Below are 22,129 nucleotides of genomic sequence, written 5' to 3'. Positions count from 1 at the left end.
CTGTCGTAGCGCGCTGTGCTAACCACTCTGCCATGGAGGTTGGTTAGGAGTGGACATTATACCATATTTTGTGTGCGCAATTGGGATCAATCAATGAAATGACTAGGCATATTACATTATTAATATATTCATATCATAATATCACGTCATATTATTCGGCACGAAGTAACATCAGAGACATTCAATCTTGCATTATTGCCTTTCAACTATTTCTTCGACTTCAGGTTAATAACATCAATAAGATAAATTATGAAACAAATGATAATGAATGTGGGATATTGACAGTTATTTCGAATTACCTGACACAAGCAACATTAAGCAGACTCGGTGGGCAAATTCATTAAGTGGTCAACCTTCGATCTCGTCACCAAAGTTCCCGGATTTGAGTACCGTCCTTGTCACAGGTGTTTGAGTTTTTCGTCATTAATTTCATGTAATGGTCACTCGTCCGCGACTACAAAGAAAAGTGACGTTACGTAACAAAACTAATAAAAATAAACATGATCGAAGAGTACTTATTTCATCTCTCATGAAATCTCCTATAAAACCGGGATATATGATATATATGAATCTTCACATACTTTTTCGATTTCTATATTGAACTAGCCGAGACCGAGAACGGGAGAGCAATTTTCAATGCGAGAAACCGAGAGACTGAAACACTGTAAAGTCTTGTTTCTTTCTTGACATCTCCCTAATTGAGTTGTTGTTCTGTTCGTTATTGGCTTTGTATTGGCAATTGTCATTATTCTTCCCTTGTAGGTAAACCTTAACGACGATTTATGATGAAATAAAGCAGATAAAAGGGCAAGAACAAGAAAGCCATGCCTGCCTGGGACTTCAACCCAGAACCTTACGTAACGAGATTTGAAATTCTGGAGAAGGCATCTGTGTTTCGCTTGGCTTTATCTTTCCTCAACTTCTGTTATTTTATCATGCACGTATAATTAAAATGGATCTGAGAAAATACGTTGCCATCATAATTGTATTGGTTTTTGTATGTGGTTGAACATGACATTTTCTTACACTGTGACAATTTCTTTTTTTAGTTTTTCTGCACAGATAAGCTAATCTGGACTGGACCTTCAGTTTAAAATGACATACGAACTACTACGTGCATCCACCGTGTATCGAACCTGGGATCCCTTGATTATAAGGTGACTACGTTATCATTAAGCCATCGAGGAGGCCCCGTGAGAAAATATTATTCACTCGATCTATAAAATAATTTATTTAAACATTTACATTTTCGTTATCTTCTTTCATTTTGTTAAATACTCTTCTATGTCTCTTTTTTGTCTTGGAATTTCTTCTTGTTTCAGGAAAAAAATAATACATGCAGGCTGTATACCCCTCCCCCATACAAATATATAGAAAGCTCACTCTCGAGAACTAATTTATAAATAACGTAACCATTAGGAAACAATTCGAACGTTAACTGATATAACTGCAGATGAAACAATACTTACAGACGCTAACGAAATATCTATTCTTGTATAACCTCACAGGCAACAGGTATCTGGTGAGTCATTCACTCTTGCTAACTACGAGCGAAGGTCACTGAACCAAAGGGTGGCAAACAGCCTTCTGCTCTACGAAACTAAGGTTAGCAGACGAGGCCCGTGTACCTGTTATCAATGACGAACGAAATAAGGAGGAACACAGCTTTCATATCAAACTAGACCTGTGTTTTGGTCCCGTCATTGCATGATGAACACTTTCTCCTTGTGGCCTTGAAGGCCTACGTAAAGGCTTCTCTGCAAGAAAGTTATCTTACCATTGAAGGAAGGAAAAGTGTGTGTGTGTATCGATGTCCTTCAACTTTCGTATTCTTCTTCATTTCAGAATGCGTGCTGTATAGTCGATTTAATCCAATCTAGCCGTTCTAGGTTCTGTTTCTGTTCGGTAATTTCACATTGTCTTCCTGCTTATGTTATTCGCGACGAAGCTTCTGGTTTCGATAATCTGGGCCCGACCCTGTGGCCGAGTGGTTAGCACATCGCGCTGCGACGCCAAGGGTCCCGGGTTCGAATCCCGGTCGGGCTTGGTTGTTTGTGAATGTCCATTCATCAATTTCATCATTTCATCACTCATCCCCATCTTCGCAAATTAGCCAAGAGGCACAAAACGCGAAGTAAAATAAACTAAATCAACAATCAACAACAACAACAATCGATAATCTGGACAATAACGGGATTGTGTTGGTTGGTTGATTTGGTGTCTAAGTCCACTTTATGCACAGTAAGCAAATCGGTTTTGGTTTGGTTTGAGTTGCTGTTTTAAGTCCACTTTATGCATAGTAAGGCTATTCGGGACTGGACCTACAGTTTAAAGTGGGATCCGAACCACTTGTGCCTCCACCGGGTATCGAACCCGGGACCCCTTGATTACAAGGCAATGACGCTACCACTGCGCCATGGGGTGGCCCAGTAAGCAAATCGGGAATGCACCTACAGTTTAAAGTGGTATCCGAACCAATATGTGCCTACACATTACTTTGCTGCTAGATATTTGCATGCTAAGATGTAGGAAATGCTACATTTTCAGTGTGTGGAATTAAGATTTATTTCTGATACGAAGAATCGGAGAATGGAGTAGTGTTTGAATTTTAGCCCCCCCCCCACACACACACACAGGATATCGGTCGTGGTTTTTATAACGAAATATAACATGGATGAATTGTGTCAAAATAAAACTGGAGCCTATTCACATCCCTACGGAACTTGGAGGGAAGTCCACATAGAAATTAGAAAGTTCTGTTCCGACAAACTCGGGACGTATAGTAAATGAAAAAGCAAAGTGCTACCTTGTGCTTTGCACCAAGCCATGAAGGCGTGTAGGGGGTGCGGAGTTAGGGTCCCACACTTTCTTGTTACGGCCGAAGGTGGGGATAATGTGATCAGCACCACGCCCCCTGGCCGCCTTTACCCCCCCCCCTCCAAAGTTTCCTAGAGGTACCCACTTTATACGACGCTGGGTGGGCGCCGGAACCACTTGAACAGGTGGACAAAATTCCAATTCTCCCCAGTCGGAGATCGAACTGAGATCTCTCGCATGGTAATCAAACTCCCTAACGCCCGAGCTACCGCGGCACATATAGTATAGTAGCCTTTGTAATTAAGGCAATAATTATTTTAGCGTTTCGTTCAACGGTTTTAGGGGAATCATTTTCGGACATAGGCTATAACTCTTGTCGGTTCTGCGACCTGGCTTGAGAAAAGGCGATTTTATGACGAACAACATTCCACCTAACAAGTCACGTGACTTTCCTACATTTCCTGTGTCTGTTGGCTATTGCATGAAAGACGAGTTGCTCCTTGAGACAGACAGAATCACCCGATCACCTAAAGGTGCAATGTGTGTTGCCTACCTTTCCGGCATTATTTACTGCCATTAAGTCTTATGGGGAAGAACTTTTTTCCACCACTGTACACGTAAGGAAGAATATTTTAGCTTTTTCAATTGTCTACACCGTTCATTCACCATAGACGGTGTAACTCGACGTGCCTTTCGTGCTGTATGTATTATACGTATGTCGTACATTGTAATTGGAACAGCTAACCGAAATAATCCATGAAATTCTTAGGTGTAAAACTTATCTGTTATAAGATTTTTTGAAGCATTTACGTAGCATTTATGCTAGCAAAAATGTTAATGGAAATGCTTTCTTCTAAATCCGGCTTAAAGGTGGACGAGCAATTTGAAGAATGTTGTAGGAGAATTACTGCTTTGTGCTTTTATCAAAAAAGGAAAAGTATGAACTAGAGAATGGCTAGAAAACAAATATGGTAATCAATGCATACCGAACAAGCTTTTTATCTTGGGTTTGCATTATTCATACATGAGATTCGCAGGATTCATTCACAAAGAAGTCAAACATTTATTAATACACTTGTAATAATAAAGCTTTTAATTTTCAGCTAACCATATTTGTCACGTACACATCACATCGCTTTGATAAATAGGCTACTTAAATTTTAATGAACTGAACACGAATGCACTGCACATCATCTCCTTACTAAACCTTGAGAAACTATAATATAACCAGCCAGTACTCGGAAACCACAGATCAAAAAAGTAGTATAATAAGTTACTTTCTGCGCCATCCTTTGTAGGTATCCCCTATTTTCTATGCATTTAACCTCAGTAGTATCATATTATGACGATATTTTTTGTGGATTTTATAGCGTTCCAGCACAATTTTCACCTCGACCGGGTTTTCCCCATCTCATCCTTTGTAGGTATGCCACGATCTTACGTGATATAACTTAACCTATTCACTTCTTTTTACGACCTTTTACGGGCTACGTTAACCTACAAGGGTTCTTTTTGTCTACGTATTTTTTTTCTTACGATCTTACGTGATATAATTTAACGTATTCGCTTTCTTTCACGAGTTGGAAAAGTAGGTGAAGCAATATGAGCTGGAAACGTCCTTTGACCTACTTTTTATTTTTACGACGTTTTACGGACTAAACTAACCTACAATGAGGAAAAAAATGGACAGAAGAAGCTCTGGCATCAATTTTTAAGCTATTTTCTACCTCTTGCAAATTTTGTTCTTATGCTAACCTCGTCCTTTGACCTACTTTTGTTTTTTACGACATTTTACTTGTTAAACTAACATTTAACATCACATCACACCTCCCCTTAGTGTAAAATGATGAAGGCAAAAATGCGTGTTAAATAATTCTTTATTTGTTAAGAAAATCCCTGGCCTCAAAAGATTTTTTATTTCTTTTTTACGATCTTTTATGCGATAGACTAACAGACTTTTGACCAGAAGTGTTGTAGGGGATACCTACAAACGATGGCGCAGAAAGTACCTTCTTATACAACTCAAAAACCTTACAGTATGCTGGCTCTAAGCAAAAAACGCTCCTTTGCAAACTCACAGATTATCTTCACATGCCCAGACTTTGCTCTGATTGGCTGTTTCACAGAATCCAGTCGAGGAAAGCTAGTAGCAATTAGAACATGTCCTATTCCTCAAAACCAGTCAAGCAGTCAGCCAGGCGGCCATGATTTCTACCTAGAAAGTCCGTTCAGCGTCAACTAGAGCATTCCTACTAGAAATCCAGTTCCGTGTGATAGGAGATTTATTGCCAGAGTTGAACGGAAGAAGGGAAATTTGCGCGGAGACATTTCGCCGAAGGTTCTTTTTCTTGTGTTTGCTCTATAGATATTACATAGCTGCGTTCTGCAAGGAGTAATAAAGTATTTCACAAATATAATTTTTTGCCTTCGCTTTGGAAAGTGTTCAAAGACAAAAATGGGTAATCGGGGGTCGTTTTACCTTTTCCCGAGTTCATTACAGCTTTCATTTGAAAAAAGTTATTTTCTAAAATTTCAGAAAGACGTGCACCCCCTACCCTGCTTACTCCAATGGGGCACACCAAATATTCGTGCTGCAGTTCTCTTAACCAAAACTGGTTTCCTCGTATCAGTGATTCAATTATTATTTGATACACAGTGCTGTAGACAGTGAAAATAGATTTTAGTGCATCCTGCAACAAATTCTCCTTCTATGCTCAGAGCATTTCAAAGTCAATTTTTTTTCTGGATTTTATTTCAAGTTCAAAATTTAGTTCCTGCAACAAGTTAGAAATGCACATTTTACATTATTCATTTTCTAGTTGTATAGGGTTATTTACGGTGCGTTACTCTGTAGTATATTTATTACAATTATAACAATACAGTAGTATTTCTAATAGGAAAACATGAACATCGTTAAAATGATGCACCTACAGGTAGAAATCTCACACACGGGCAAAGTCCTGTGAATAGGCTGGCTGCGGAAAAAATTCGAAGCAAAATTCGTGAAATCTTGCAATTGCGACGCTCGATTTGTGGTACGTTTACCTGTTGAAGAAGCACTTTCTTGGATGTTGGTAAAGTGATCTAATCACCTAATGAACTGCGACATCATCTCACAATTTACAAGAATATTCAAACAACCCTCGTGTAGTAGTATACAAACACTAAGAAATAACTGATATTATTAATCAATGCCAAGAATATTGATCGTGTCTGGTAATGCATCAGCCGCCATTTGCGACGGAGTAGTTAGTACAGCGCGCACTACGACGCCAGGGATCTAACTAAGTAACTAACTAACTCCCTAGCCTTCTTAAACCCGAAGGTTCATGGCTGCAGCAACACAGGCCTTCCATCTGTCTCTATCTTGAGCAAGTTCTATATACTCTTTTCTATCCCTACCGATTTCCCTTAGGTCCATCTCAACGTTGTCCCTCCATCTTCGTCTTGGCCTTCCTACAGGTCTCTTACCATCAGGTTTCCCAACAAGAATCCTGTAAACTCCTCTTTCCTCTCCCATTCGTGCCACATGGCCTGCCCACCTAAGTCTTCTTGATTTAATTATTCTAATAATATCTGGACATGAATACAAATTATTTAGTTCTAAATTATGTAACCTTCTCCACTCACCTGTCTCCTCATCCCTTTTAGGTCCAAAGATTTTCCTAAGGATCTTATTTTCAAATACTCTCAATTTATGTTCCTCTTTCAATGTAAGGGACCAAGTTTCACATTCATATAATACTACATAAATATTCCGACGCCAGGGATACGGGTTCGAATTCCGATCTGCGCATGGGTGTTCTTTGTGAGTGTCGCTTCGTCAATTTCATATGATCACTCACTCTCACCGTCGCGATCAGGCCAAAGTAGAAGAAAAGCTACGCTAAGTAACAAAACTCAACTCAAATCAAAACGTAATGCTAATGCAGCTATAGAATAATCTTTGCAATCATCTTATCAAGAAGTCAAACAAGGACAATTGCGAGTGAAGAGAGCAGGAAATTTATTAGGGTATATATTACGAAATTCGCAATGAAAGAATTTAATGAGTCAAGATTTTCATACAACCTTTACTCCTTCCATTTTTTTTATTTTTGCTCGTTCAGCACCCACTTTGCCTCGGCGCTTGTAGAACCACCTTACCTTCCTCCGTAGCTAATGCTGTGTCTAACCACGACCTATCCTCACTATCTTAATTTTTCAGAAAAGTCACGCAAAGTAACAAAGTCTAGTATCCGTGGACTTCTTGTTTAGTAAACAGCGCTATATTTTACTTCACTACTTTTTCATGTATCCGATATCAAGCTTCTGACACCCAGCGCCACCCCGTTTAGCGAATAATCCAGAGTGAAATCCACTTGATACCACACGACTTCAAAATCGCAGAAAAATGACAGCCTAAATAATGGTCATCATACGAATTTAATACGAAAGCTCTGACTGTTTCCCCTACCTCCGAACTTCAAAGTTCGATCCCCCTTGCTATGGAAATTCTGTGCGAATCTAAGACATAACATTGATATCCACATCTGGATATCGCCTCCAATGTCATGCTCCATCTCCCCCCCCCCTCAACACGGCAGAATTCCTGTGATAATCTAAGAATTAATTTTGATAGTAAAGAGTTTTATAGTTTCCCCAAAATAATTGTTAATCTCACCACAAGAATGCGCCTGACAATTTAAAACTTAATAAGAACTGGACATTTTCCTCCCCTCACCCCATAGGCGTGCGGAGACCATCTGATTAGGGGGGCAAAAGCTTTGATGAAAGTTCAGTCGGGAAAGAAAAAAATATTTTTATCTCACTGTTTTAGTTTCATTGCATTCATGAGCGGTATTGAAAGTGTTCCGAGGGTGGTGTGAACACGGTCAAATGATGTCCCAGCGGCAGAACTGTACAAGACAGCTGATGATTGACGCCAGAGGGGAGCGGAGGATACAACGGCTCATCCATTCCAACAGACGAACCACAGTGCAACAACTGACATCCGAATACAACACAAATCAACTAGGGACTGTCTGTTTTACCATAACCACTCGTCGCACACTCTCACGTATGGGGTACGCTAGCAGATAACCCCGTCGCCACCCAGTCCTGATTCGTAAGCATAAGTGCAAACGACACTTGTGGTGCAAAGAACACGCGAATTGGTGTGTGGAAGACTGGAAGAAGGTGTGTTGGTCCGACGGGTCTCGGTTATTAGTACATTCCGTGGATGGTCGTGTGAGGGTTTGGTGTAATCAACTTGAAAGTGTTCTTCTATTTTGCACAAAGTCAATGTACAGGCCGGTGCCAGTGGCTGTATGGTGTGAAGAATGTTCACATGGCATGAACTTGGACCCATGGAGCATGCATAGCATTTTTTACTGATGGTTTTCGTATATTTTAGGATGATAACGCAACATGTCTTGGGGCTCGTGTGGTACGGGGCTGGTATGAGGAACACTCATTTGACTTCCAACAAATAGCGTGGCCTCCAAATTCGCCCGATTTAAATCCGATAGAACATATGTGGGATTATATGGAGCTACACATTAGGCGCCAGGAGATATCAATCACGTTAATCCCAGCACTGAAGGCTGCATTGAACTAAGCATGGTTTTTCAATACCTGTGGACTTCTAAAGACATCTTGTGGAATACATGCACGTAGAATATATTTTGTCATAAAGCAAAAGGTGGTCCAACACACTACTAGGTGGGTGGTCATAATTCAATGACCACACGCTGTGTGTGTGTATATATGTATAATGCAGCAACATAGAGGCACCATAACGGAAAAAAAGTATCTGAAATGTGCCGCACTCCTTTTCCTTGAAACAATTGCGATCATGCATTTAAGACCAAACCGTTTAGCAGCAAGAGTCTGAAGCACTTAGTAGTTCTCTCTCTGGTAATTTTCAATGCATTACTGAAAACAACAAAAGGGAGCAAGAAAAACATTTTTATATCGAAATTTTTGCAAACTGAAAACAATATTGATTTCATGTGTAACAAAACATTTCATGGCACGCCATAGCATTCCGTTTTGCATTTTTCTTACATTTAGATCGATCGGGACCCAGTGTCAACTCCCGACTCTCCCTAGCGGCAGCTCTGATGTTGACAAGATTGTAATAAAAGAAGAAATCGCGAGCGAAGTGAGCGAGAAAATTTTACAAAATGTATTTATACTTGTATAAAATTTGATATTGAGGGAGACAATTCGCTTATTAACATTGTGCAATAAACTGTCAAAAATTCAACGACTTGATTCACTTTTATGAGTGAGGAAGGCTGCCGCTTAGGGGTCTTCCATTACAAAAAAATATGGCCTTGTAATCAAGGAATTCCGGGATCGATATCCAGTGAGGTAAGGTACCCGATTAACATCTTGTCTATAAAGCGTCTTAGTCATTTTCTGTGCATCATGTTGCACAGATTTACAATGGATTAAGCTGGATTAATTACATCTGTCAGAACAATGTGATTATCATAGTTGGACATTCTAACACACTCATTTTGCCCTAAATTCGAATGTAAAACTAAGGATTTGAACCATAAAATATTAATTCTTAAGGAACAAGTAACTTTGTGTTTAATGCCACTGGGGGGATTGGAGGTGATCTGGTAATTCCAGTTTTCGAATTGATTTTCGTCGTAACGAATGTCATATTTCAGGTATAGAGAGAATTTTTCCATTAAATCCTTAATCAGTTGCGTCTGTAGATATTAATATAAATTTAAATATATTTTGCATATTAAATGCATTTTCACAACAGACTAGAAATTATTGTAAGAGAAAATGGAAAATACGAGGAATATACGTATATATCGATCTTCCCCTGTTACTATTTCCTGGACGAAACGAGGTATTTCATTTCAGTTTGACAGTCTATTGTTGCTATTGACAGAAGATACATCAATGCTTGAAACTCACAAGCCGATACCAGATATTGTTTCTTGTGTTATTTACGGTCACTGTTCTACCACTCTCGGTTAATCGACTTGAAGTGTTAAAATGTGATAGATGATGGAAGCGCGATAAAGATAATGACATAGCTCTATTTCCTATATCAGGTTCTAACTCCAGATATTCTATTTCTCAGCGCATTACGTTAACCATTTTGCCACGCCCGTTAGATTTCTCGTGTTTGTTCATAAAAATTAATCTATTCGTCATTCAATTTACAGAGACACTTGTCGTAGCTGTAGATGAGCTTTTGAAGATTCTCATCAAAGAAATCTGCCGCCAAATCACACAGCCAATCCATCACTGTATGTTTGGCTTCATCGGCGCTGTTGAATCGCTTCCCAGCGAGGATAGTCTTCAAGTGGAGTAATATGTGATAATCGCTAAGAACGAGATCCGGACTGTACGGAGGGTGGTCCATCCGCTACCAGCCAAATGAGTCAATGAGCGGCTGTTTAGCAGTTGCAGTGTGTGGCCGTGCGTTGTCGTGCAACAACATGATACCGGAAGACACCATTCCTCGTCGTTTATTCTGTATTGTTCGGCGAAGTTTCTTGAAAGTTTTGCAATACATGGCTGCATTAACTCTTTGTCCATTCGGCAGAAACTCAATCAGAAGCATCGTGGTTCGTCAAGAACATTCGTGCGACCGGTCTTAAACAGACGTACCCACTTACGCACCTTGCCTTCAACAATGACATTCTCACCATATACTTCACGTAAATGGCGATAAATGTCTGACGCTTTCACATTTTTCGCGGTCAAAAACCTGATCACTGATCGTATCTCACACTCGGCAAGGTTTTTAATTACCTGCACCACTTTCACTCTCCACCACAACCACACCAAGCGTTTCACAACGTGCAAATGGCGGCTGTTTAGGTTGCAAGGCATGTTGTAACTAACGCGCATGCTCCAAACGCCAAAAACGCAGTGTTGCCAACGTGAGCGCAAGACGGCCCCTAGTAACAGGCATGGGTATTTCGTTTAAATGGACTGTTATACTAATTTTCATTCTCGTATGCTTGCATTGAAGCAAAGATATTTTTTATTATTATTAAGTTATTTTAAAGATTAAAACGAAAAACATACAATAGTTTTGAAATGCTCCAATATCTTCACTCCTTCGCTCAAGCTCTCGTTTACAGGACACTTCAGCTTACCACCTAGCGTGTCTGGAGATAAAAGTTCGTGATTGGGTAGACGAGCGGCTAGCAACAGGCTTAAGAATTTCGGATATCTTTATTTCCTTATAAACACTTTCAATTCAAATAAATCAACTTACATATCCAATGATGGCTTTAATACAATTTTCAACTTATCAAAAAGGGTTTTGAAACAAGAATTCTTCCATATATAGTTTTAAGTATATCAATGTTTAATTGTATTTTGTAAATTCATGTAGTTTTAGAGTATGTTTGTAAAATATTTTACCATATGTATATCTGTGCAAATATTTTTTGCTTATTATTATTTGTACTATTCATGAAAAACTGCTGTATAAAAGTTAATTGATTGATTGATTTATTTAGTTTATTTTACTTCGCAGTTTGTGCTTCTTGGCTAATTTGCGAATGAAGATGAGTGATGATATGATGAAAATTATGAATGGGCATTCACAAACAACCAAATCCGATCGGGATTCGAACCCTTGCTGTATAAAGGTAGTCATGCTGTTCGCAGCAGTATAAAGCTTTAAATAAATATATATATATATGTGTGATAACAGCACCAAACCTGACTTGCCTAATTTAACCACGTAAGCATATAATGAGAAATAAGCATGTAAATAGGATAGGTTCACCACTACTGTCATAAGTGTTTAGAGTCGCCGATCAGACGACGGTCACAGAATGTAACACAGAGAGAACGAGTCTTCGTACCTTGTCTATTGAAGCAGTAGACTTCCCATCATATTGAACCTGGAAGTAGACTACCGTATTGAGTCAAGTAGTGAGGCAAGCAAAGAGTGTGCTAATTGTTGTTTAACGATGGTCTTTTTTGTGGAGAATCTTATATTGCTAGTAGAACATTTTTTTTTCATAGTTTACCAAAATGTTTCCATGCACACGAAGAGGTACAAAATGGATGTTCTTTTCACGAACATGTAGGCCTAACTTGTTTTCTAAGAACTTAAATTTAGTGAATAAGTAATAAAGATGATAATCATTGTTCAAGAGGTTCACAATCAGTGTTCTTTGTGCGAAAATGTAACTTGATTTCTGAAACACTGCAACTTAGTAAGCAAGTAATACATATTTATACGTTCTTTAATATTTTTTTTACAGGCTTGGGCCAAACGGCGGGAATGTAAGCCTTTATAAACATATGCTATATGTTTAATGTTACATTCTATACTGTAATAATTATACCATATTAGCACTACTACTCAGTGGCGTAAATGACTCCCCCAACACTCGCGATGGGAGGGGATGTATGAGCTTCGGGGGCGCAGTAAGAATGATAAATTAAGAAAGACCGATAGTTCCCAAAAGTTTTCCTATGGTGGTTAAAACATATATTTAAATCAAACATATTATTTTTTTGTCCCTACAACAGCAAACACAAAATGTCAATCACCAGAAAAGTACAAAGTGGATTAGCAGATTAGAAGAAAATCTTCATTAGCTGAATAGTTTACGTCGTCAGAGGATAGACGACAGGCAAGAAAATGTACAGGCAATGCCGACTTTCACACAATATTGCAAGAAGGTTTGGATAAGTGTTGCGAAATAATTAGAGGAATTTTGGATGTAGTAAAGCATTATCCACTTGCACTTTTCATCTCAGGGGACATCAAGAAGATGTAACGAACATACAAAGTAGTTCTGAGAATTTTCTCAACATCATAGACTTGTTTGTTAGTGACACACTTGTAAAGACTCATATTGAAAATGGGGAAAGCAAGACAAAATTCTTAAGATCTGCCAAGTTAATTCAAAATTAACTTATTACACTGGCTTCAAAACAGGTGTTGGTTGAGTGCCATAATAGATGACGTTCGAAAGATACCACCCCCCTCTATTTTGGATACAACCCAAGACATTACTAAAATTGATAAAATGTTGGGTGTAATAAGATACGTCAATATTAAACCTATTGTCTTAATCTATTGTAATCAATTTTTTTTAATTCAATCAAATTACAATGTATTTTCATATTTGTATGTACTTAATATAAATGAATGGGAATTAATATATTAGAAAGGTTGTGGATTTATTAATTAGATATGAAGAAAATGCGTCTAAAATTATTAAATAAAATAAATTAGTTTGTTGTTGCTATAAGCGAATGTACTTCCTTGTATAATAAAATAAAGTTTTACTCTTGCTGTATACAATATGCATGCATATATATATACTGCTGGACAAAAAAAACCGGACACCTTAATATTTGACATCTGAATTGCAATTACTTATGAATTACGCTCTCAGTTAAGTATTGAACAATTGAACATTCATTATTGAACATTTTCCATAGTTTTTCCGTTTATTATTTATCTATTTATTTATTTATTTACTTGTATTTACTTATTTGGAACACCTAGTAGGCTTAAAATCAATTTCATGGAATTTTGTTTTAATTTATTGATTTTCAATTCCTGTTGGTATTATTTTGTTTAATGTCTAGAGAGCCATGTATTTTGGTTCATAGTAACCATAGTAACAGATATTATTGACATTGTCATTGCTGGTATTTTTCTTGCAAATGTATTGTAAGTTTACTAGCTTGAAAATGAGACGTGAAGAGGTAGTAAAAGCAGTAGCTCTTCGCGATGATGGTCGTAGTGTACACTATATTGCGAGGGTGCTAAATATAGCACGAAGTACTATCCATGAAGGTCTCAGACGGTATGATGCAACTGGTTCCTATGGTAGAAGACCGGTTTCTTGTCGGAAACGATGCACAACAGCACGGGAAGATCGTTTAATGCGTATCATAGTCTTAAGAGACCGTCGTACGACTTCAAATATTGTGGCACAGCATTTGAGAAATGTTTATAGAGCTGTGGTTTCTTCACGAACAGTTCATAGAAGACTGAATGAAAGTGGTTTATCATCTCGGAGGCCAGCTGCAGGTCCCAGGTTGTTAGCACGTCACCGGAAGCAAAGACTGGAATTTGCTACAAAACACTTACATTGGAATGTGGAGCAGTGGGAAAAGGTTTTATTCTCCGATGAGTCAAAATTCAACCTACGTTCATCAGACGAGAGTGAACATGTGTATAGAAGACCTAATGAGCATTATGCGCAATGTTGTTTCGTTGAAATAACACCCTTTGGAGGCGGTGGTGTCATGTGGTCTGGGGAGGTATCTCTTTACAAGGACGTACAGAGTTGGTTTGTAGAGAATGGGGCACTGGCAGCTTGTAGGTATATTACAGAATGTGTGGTAGATCATGTAGTACCATATGCACCATCCATAGGTCTGGACTTTGTTTTTATGCATGACAATGCGCGTCCTCACATTGTGAATATTGTCACGGAGTACTTGGACGAAGTTGCGAGTACGCGATTAGAATAGCCACCACAAAGTCCGAACCTAAATCCGATAGAGCACATCTGGGATGAACTGAAATGACATATCAGAAACCGCGCAATAGTTCCAGAAACAATTGAAGAGCTAAAACGTGCTATTCAAGAAGAATGGGAGCAATTGGACCAAGAAGTTATTGTCAACCTTATTCGAAGTATGCCACGGCGGTTACAAGCTGTAATTGATGGCAGGGGAGGTAACACCCGCTACTAGACAGCATATAACAATATGAAAAAAAATATTGGTAAGATTTCCTTTTTTCTTTTTTCTTTAGTAGTTTTCTGCAACTTTCGTTTTTGTTCTAATTTATCTTATTAACAATACATTTTAATTTGCCTTCTGTTGAATATATTCAGGTTTTCTTATTTCCAATAATTTCTGCAACCTTTAGTTAACCTTCGAATCAGAATTTATGCATTATCACAAAAAATGCAAGTGTCCGGGTTTTTTTGTCCAGCAGTATATATATATATATATATATATATATATATATATATATATATATATATATATATATAGATAGAGAGAGAGAGAGAGAGAGAGAGAATGCAATAAAGCAAAATAAATGATCGTTCAAGAAGGGTTCACTCATTGTTCTATCACTTTCATACTTCTTGTAATAACATAAATACATATGAAGAACTATGAACTATGTACAGGATGCATAAATAAGTCTTTATATATTTCATTTCACTCCAATTAATGATCACTGGTTGTGTGAAATTTAATCAATAATAAATTTCTAACGAAAACTATCCGAAAAAGTAACTTACTTTTGAATGTAGATTCTACATTGATCAATCATAAAATACATGATGACCTTCTCTGTAAGTTGAGAAAAGTCATAGCATTTATTCTAAGATTCACCGCTGAAATAATGTAATTAAGTAATAAAGATGATAGTCATTGCTTAATTTTATTTTACAGCTCTGGAGACAACGACGCCGCCTCCGTAAGGATTTCGTAACATAATTGTTTTTTACTGATACAGTCTGTACTAAAAATATTCATTTTTAAATATATTCTTATATTATCCTGCTAACGAACTGCTAAAGAGTCTTCAGACATCAGTACATACAAGATTTTTTTAAAAAGTAGTATTGTAACTTCGGGTGAATGGGGTAAAGCATTACTATAAGTTTAACGATTTGTAAAATTTGTCAATCAATAATGTTGAAGTGCAGGGGTTAAGTTAAACATAGTGGTCCGCTGCACTGGGGAGCATTGAAATTTGCAGAACAACTGGCTGTTGTGCCCTCTCACTCATCTCAAATTACAACGCCAGTGTTGAGAACTGCCAAATAATTAACACGATACTTATGGTGACTTTCCATGCAAACAAACCCAAAAAACTGGTGGTTGTTTACATAAAACTTGGATCTGAAGAAAGCAATGAAACTCTCTTCAGGGGCTAAGAAACAACCACCACCCGCCTTTCATTACCTCCCTCTGCAATCCCATCAAATTAAAGAATGAGCTAAAGAATCTACTGTTAAATGAGCAATATATATTTTCAAGCTCCAACTAATAGCGCTGACAATACATCTTAACCTGAATAAGAGCCTCGCCAGTGCTTGACAAGTCTTTAACTATATTGTAATAACACCTTACCTTAGAGAAATAGCATAATTATGTACGTCAATCTCTATATCCTTGCGTGAATCTCCTGCTCAGAAATGTTTTTTAGTATGTGTACATGTGTGTTTTTCTTTTTCCTTTCGTGTGCCCTATTCATTTTTTATTTCTCTTTGTAACAATTTTTCATTTTTTTCAATATTCGGTTTACGTACACGAGCTAAATGTATAAACTTGATTAGGTTGGAGAACAGCCACAGGCTGGACCTCGCCCTTCAATAAAGAAAATTTGAATTTGAAATATACAATGGAATGATTAGCACCTTCGTAATGTTGTTAAATGGTGGACTTGATTTTCGTTCTAGACAATAAAATGTGGAGATGAAGAAGAAGGAGGGGAAAAGGACACAGCACTTCACAACAAACACGTTTTTGAGAATTTCTGTAATTCACCCATGCACTGTATTCATACGATATTCCAATAAATTAAATTAGCAAATGTTTGTGTATTTTCTTTATTGAAAGAAATAATGATAAAGTTTTAAAAATGTGAGCCTTCAGAGCACGTGCAGGACATCAAGTCAAATATCATCCTTAGTCACATTTTCTTCGTTGAAGCCTTGTTTCGAAGCTGCGAGGCCTCGAAAAACAAGATTGTGTATCCTCTACATCAGATGCCGGATCATGATAATAGCACAGGCTCATGTGTAGTGATGGACGATATCGGAAATTTTATATTTCGATGTATCGTCAAGAAAATATCGTCACTGACAATACGACACGATATCGGCGATATATCCTTTCCACGATATATATCGCCAAAATATTGTGACGATATATCACCTAGTTGATATCGCCTGGATGACATTTTTTAATATCGCAATATATAGTTCGGACAAAATATCACCCAACAACACAACTCATGTGCTTCGCCAGAGATTTATCTCTGCCGCTGTGACGTCATCTGGTGAGCAAGTGGAGATTTCGTCCGATACAACAGTTGGCGAACTTTTGTATGTTGGTGTATAATGTTAATATTTTTCTTTAGTAATAGCATTGTTCACATTGAAAATGTCTATGTCTATATTCGGGTGTAATAACTACAAGAATAAGACTAAAGAAGGAGCCTTAGGTATTTTATATTTCCCAGAGAAGACATGACGATTTGCGAGAACAGTGGATAGATTACAGGATTTGTAGTTTTTTGTTGTTTAGTTGGTGTTTTAAGTCCGCTTTATGCACAGTAAGGATAATCGGGACTACACCTACAGTTCAAAGTGGGATCCGAACCACATGTGCCTCCACCGGGTATAGAATCCGGGACCCCTTGATTACAAGGCGGCGAGGCTACCACCCACCGGTAGAAAAAATTTCATCTGAAGACGAGAGAAGAGGTGCTCTTTCGAAACGTGGTGGTTGAAAATAGTTCAGTGGTTCCTAAAGTGTGCGCCCTGGGGTACCACGAAATGTTCAAATATTTTCACTGAAATGACCATTGACCATTGTAACACATAAAATGTTTCTGTCATTGAAAAATGTGTTTATTTTTAAACTTAAGACAAGCAACCTAACCACACTAACTGAGAGTTGCAAATGTTAGATAATGCCACATTCTGATTAGAGCGCCGCCGAAAAATCTTGAAACGTAAGGGCGCCATGAAGCGAGAAATTTGAGACAACAAGAACAATAAAAATATTCATTATTATTATTAATAGAAGTAGTACTAGTAGTAGTAGCAGCATCAAAGGCATTATTATCCTCGTAAATCATGCAAAAAAAGGAGTATCAGTATGTTCTAAAGCATTTGTGTTGGAACAATGTATTGAAATATGTTTTCAACACGTTAATTTCACATTAGCGTATAAAAGAAAACAAGCACACAAACATTTTTATAAAGAAAGATAGTGCATGATAAATGAATTCCGAATTTACATAAGGCATGTAAAACTTTCATGTACAATATATGTTTTACACATATGCAACATGGAGCGATATAAAATATGAAAACACAAGTGCAACATGTTAACACTAAATTGAGTACATATTCAAAGTTCCTTGAAAACATGTATAATATTTAAATAGGGTAATCCAGGGCATTACGGATCACAGGGCATTATGGATCAATCATTAAGGATCACGTGACCTACAAAGAAATCTTTTGCAGCACGAACTTGAAAAATATAGCTGATCATGCTGCCATCTGTCCGCTTACTCACTGCCTGTCTTTGTCTTCTGTGGCAGTTGGCGCGCGTCTGTGACAAGTGATTGTTGTAAGCAAGTTTATGGAGACGGTGCAGGAAAAGTACCCATTGTAAGTTTTGTTCGACATTTGGTAAGGTTGCATTGTAGAATGTACGGGTTTAAGTGCTCTACAATTTAACATGTGATAAGGTAGGATGCGTTTTTGCGATATGCCAGTATTTGAAATGATTAACCCTACTTGTTATTATTTAAATGGAAATATGTCGAGAATATGCAAATCAGGGTATTACGGATAGGCCAAAACGAGGCAAAACGGATCTCCCACTTTCAGTACGTTTTACGTACTTTTACTTAACAGTATCTCTTCTAACACGACGCTTTCAATTTCCAGATGGTTCGCGATTATCAAAAGAAGTCCACCAGAAATTCGTGGTCTGTAGTAGGAATGTGTGAAGCTGTGCGTTTGGTGACATCCGGAGAAAAGACTATTCGGCAAGCTGCGGAACTTTCTGGTGTGCCATATACTTCATTGCAACGGAGAACATCTGGTGGATCAAATGACGTTGGTCGTCCTGGTGTAAAGCAAGTGTTTAGTGATTAGTTTGAGCAGGTTCTTTCTTCGAGATTGTGTGATTTAGCTCGAAGAGGATTCGGGCTAACACTCAAAGCTGTGCGAAGATATGTTTTCAAGTTTGGAGAGAAAGAGAACATAAGTAGTGTAAAATACCCTATAACCAGCACGAGAAAGTATGAACCCCCCTCAGGCAGATTTGCCTACACTTAAAACAAGCTCAACATGCCCATATGAGCTTTTTGCTCAAGTGTGGAACCCCGTCTAATCCAAGATTTTTGTAAAAATACCCTTGGGAAGTTCCTGAGAAAGTATGACCCCACTCAAATTGATTTGCCTACACTTATAAAAGGCACATCTGTGAGATTGTTGTCCATAAGCTTGTTAAAAATAAGCCCCTCTTGATATTTTTTTTGATACACTTAAATCTAGGCCACCCTCACCCACACCCACCCACACACACACATACCGCCCTCACCCACACCCACACCCACACACACACCCACACCCACACACACACATATTTACTTCCGGTTTAAGTTCAATTGGGCACCAGGCTCAACTTGCATATCTAGTATTAAGATAATGTAATTCTTCTAGAATTGTTCTGTGACTCTCTCATTTCTTACATCATAAAGATAAGATTTTTCCCCTATGAGAATAACACTACATATGGTGTCATCAGGTAATGCCTCATGGAATTCACAGATAATTTTAATATTTGTCCTGTCATTAACCACAACTTGTTTCCTTTTTGAAGTGTTGATGACAAACATGGGTCTCTGTGCTTTGAATTCATCTGGTGTGTAATACATGTCAGTATTGCCAGTAGTGACCCTTTTGTATGCTGTAAATGCTTCATATAATTTAAGAAAATCATGCTTGGAAATGTCTAAATTATAATTTTCTCTAGGAAATACCTCATTTCTGCCATTTTTAAGATATATGTTCTTGATGTTGCAGTTATCAAATCTACTTGAATTTTTTTCCTGATTATTGTGTCTTCCAGTCTGAAACAGTACCACCACAAAATCCGGCATGTCATATTGTATACTGGAGAATGAATTTGTAGCATCAAACTCATAATAAGTACCAGCGGCGGGCTTCTGAACACATTGATATGTATAAAATTGTAAAGGAATCTGTGGATCTTTATTATATCTGCTTTGTATTTAAGAGCATAACTGGCCTCATATTCAACAACTGGGATTCTTAGCTCCATAGTCTGAATAATGCATTTGCCTTCATCAGGTAGGGTATTGGGCAGAGCTTCCCCTGTAGAGTTTAATGTGCTGTACCTCATCAAAGCATTATTATCATTGGCAGCTCTTGTAAATGTGATTCTTAAACCGCCCTTCCACATAATATCTTTGTAATCTGAAAAGAATCCTGGCAACAGGCGCATTGGGAACAGCACTGTGTGGCTCTTGGTTAATATTTTATCACCAGCCTCAAATCCACCTATTTTGTAGTAAGAAGCCTCGGTTTTGGATAATTTTAGTGTGGCCAAAGCTGTGGAGGTAATGCCGGGATAATCCACTCTGTTTATAACAACACCATGCTTTCTGATCTCAATTTCAGAGAACAGATGCGGCACAAAATTATCTACCAATCTTATATTTGAATTTGCCGGATAATCTGTTCCATCGAGCTTTACAACATCAAATTTGATGTATAGATCTGCTCTGTGGGGGTGTATAAAGCCATCCCCTACATCAAGATCAACCTCAATTTCTGTGTTGGGTTGATTTAAATTTGCAAATGTCCTCCTGTTTGGGGGGAATGATTGTAGCTCATAACTCTCAATATTTTCCATTTTTTTTGTATGTATTTTTATTTAAATATTAATCTCTATGATAACAGTTGTTGTGGCTCCAGCAAAATCAACTAATTCTTCTTTTTCATTAGTGACCATCAACTCAATGTAATCTATTCTATAATGTTGGGGATGGAGTGTAGATGATGGGCTCCATAAATTCAGAATTAGGTTTAAATGTTGCAATGATGCCAGTTTGTTTGTGAGTGCCTATGCCATTTGATTTGGTGATCATACCCTCGGCCACATTACAGAGTCTCTATGGCTAAGAATTTAGGTATATTAATAGCAGTGTGTTTGATGGCCGGTTCAAGTTTTGTGTTGTTCTCAAAGCCTAACAGCTCTCCTATAGTACCCAGATCCACTGTTTCTGTAGCAGATACAATCTCTACTCTGTGAGTGACAGAATTTTGACTTAACACTATACCTCTGGGTAATTGAGCATTTAGAGTGGACAGATTATACTGCCCTGGAGTGATGACAATTTTTTGATCCCCTACTGCAATTTTGTTGTTGTGGTGTGTAATATTAGGGATCAAGTACATGCCATAAAATGCTCTGAGAGCTATTGTTTTGGGATACACTATATCATCATGCAATTTGAGTTTCAATATTGAATTTTGGCTGGTGAGATGGAATACCCCCATGATGTTTCAAATACCGCAAGGCTTTTTGAAAATCTTCAATTGATTGTTTATTTATTTGAGACATATATCTAAGAACAGATAAACACAAATGTCCACAATTAACATCTTTGAAGTTTTGAACACGGGCATTATTGTAATAAAGATTAGCTGATTTTAGATATTTTATTAAATTTTCAGGTGGAACACCTCCAAATGAATCAAAGACAAATGCCTTATTGTTTAAATATTTAAGATAACAGATCCAGTGAGTGCCCTGATTTTTGTACTTATCCAAATTAACAATGCCACACTCTTTGTTGAGTGGTTGTTCTGGTAAAGAATCAGACATGTACACACCTCTAAAATTTTTGATGCCCAGTGGCTTGATTAAAGCTTCAATATCTTGGTTTGTAAGCGGCTCTTGTTTTTTTAAACTTATTCATGGCTCTCTTAACACCTTTGCCTTGTTTCTCCATGGCCAGGTTATGGCGCCTCTGCTCATCTAATTCTGCCCTATTTTTCTTGGCATCTATTACTGTTTTTGCTATGGCAGCTGATCCCCCAGCCAAGCTCCCAACAGCCCCAAGTGCTGCTAAGATGGCTGGGATAGTAAATATGAAACCCCCCACATGTGATTTTTTTCTAGATTGTTGTAATTTTTTTAATTGGGGGGTACTAAGCAACAATTTCATACCATGGCCCTTGGCAATACAAGAACTTTTTTTTCTTGCGCTGCTTTTTGGTTAAAAGGCTGTCAATAGTTTTAAGAGATTTAAGACCTGCATAAGGTATTTGATACATAACACCCTTGGCCTTCATTGTAGGTTTATTATATACATATTCACAGCCCCCACCCCAGTTTTTGTTTGGTTGTCATAGCTATGGTGGTTCCCAATGCTGCTATTCTCTCACTTAGAGAATCATCTTTGCTTACAAATCTACCAAATGCAGCCTCTTCTAATTTTTTGTCTGCAACATGTCTCTTGTCTAGATCAGAATGTGTGTTGTATGCTATGTCATGGTCTCTA

General features: G+C 37.8%; 1 protein-coding gene across 3 annotated transcripts in view; it reads left to right on the top strand.

Annotated features, from left to right (window-relative positions):
* The window catches only part of LOC145984936 (uncharacterized), a 655,439-nt gene extending 639,053 nt beyond the window's left edge, over positions 1 to 16,386 (top strand). For all 3 annotated transcript variants that reach the window (XM_083118349.1, XM_083118348.1, XM_083118347.1), the window contains exons 13-15: positions 12,063 to 12,084; positions 15,238 to 15,262; positions 16,251 to 16,386. In XM_083118349.1, the coding sequence (XP_082974475.1) occupies positions 12,063 to 12,084; positions 15,238 to 15,262; positions 16,251 to 16,370 (167 nt within the window). In that variant the 3' untranslated portion in view covers positions 16,371 to 16,386. The remainder of the gene's footprint in view (positions 1 to 12,062; positions 12,085 to 15,237; positions 15,263 to 16,250) is intronic.
* The last annotated feature ends 5,743 nt before the right edge of the window (positions 16,387 to 22,129 follow it).

Source organism: Lepisma saccharinum, chromosome 3, assembly GCF_977018435.1.
Source record: "Lepisma saccharinum chromosome 3, izLepSacc3.1, whole genome shotgun sequence".
Taxonomy (NCBI): Eukaryota; Metazoa; Arthropoda; class Insecta; order Zygentoma; family Lepismatidae; genus Lepisma; species Lepisma saccharinum.
This window is presented reverse-complemented; position numbering and strand designations above follow the sequence as displayed.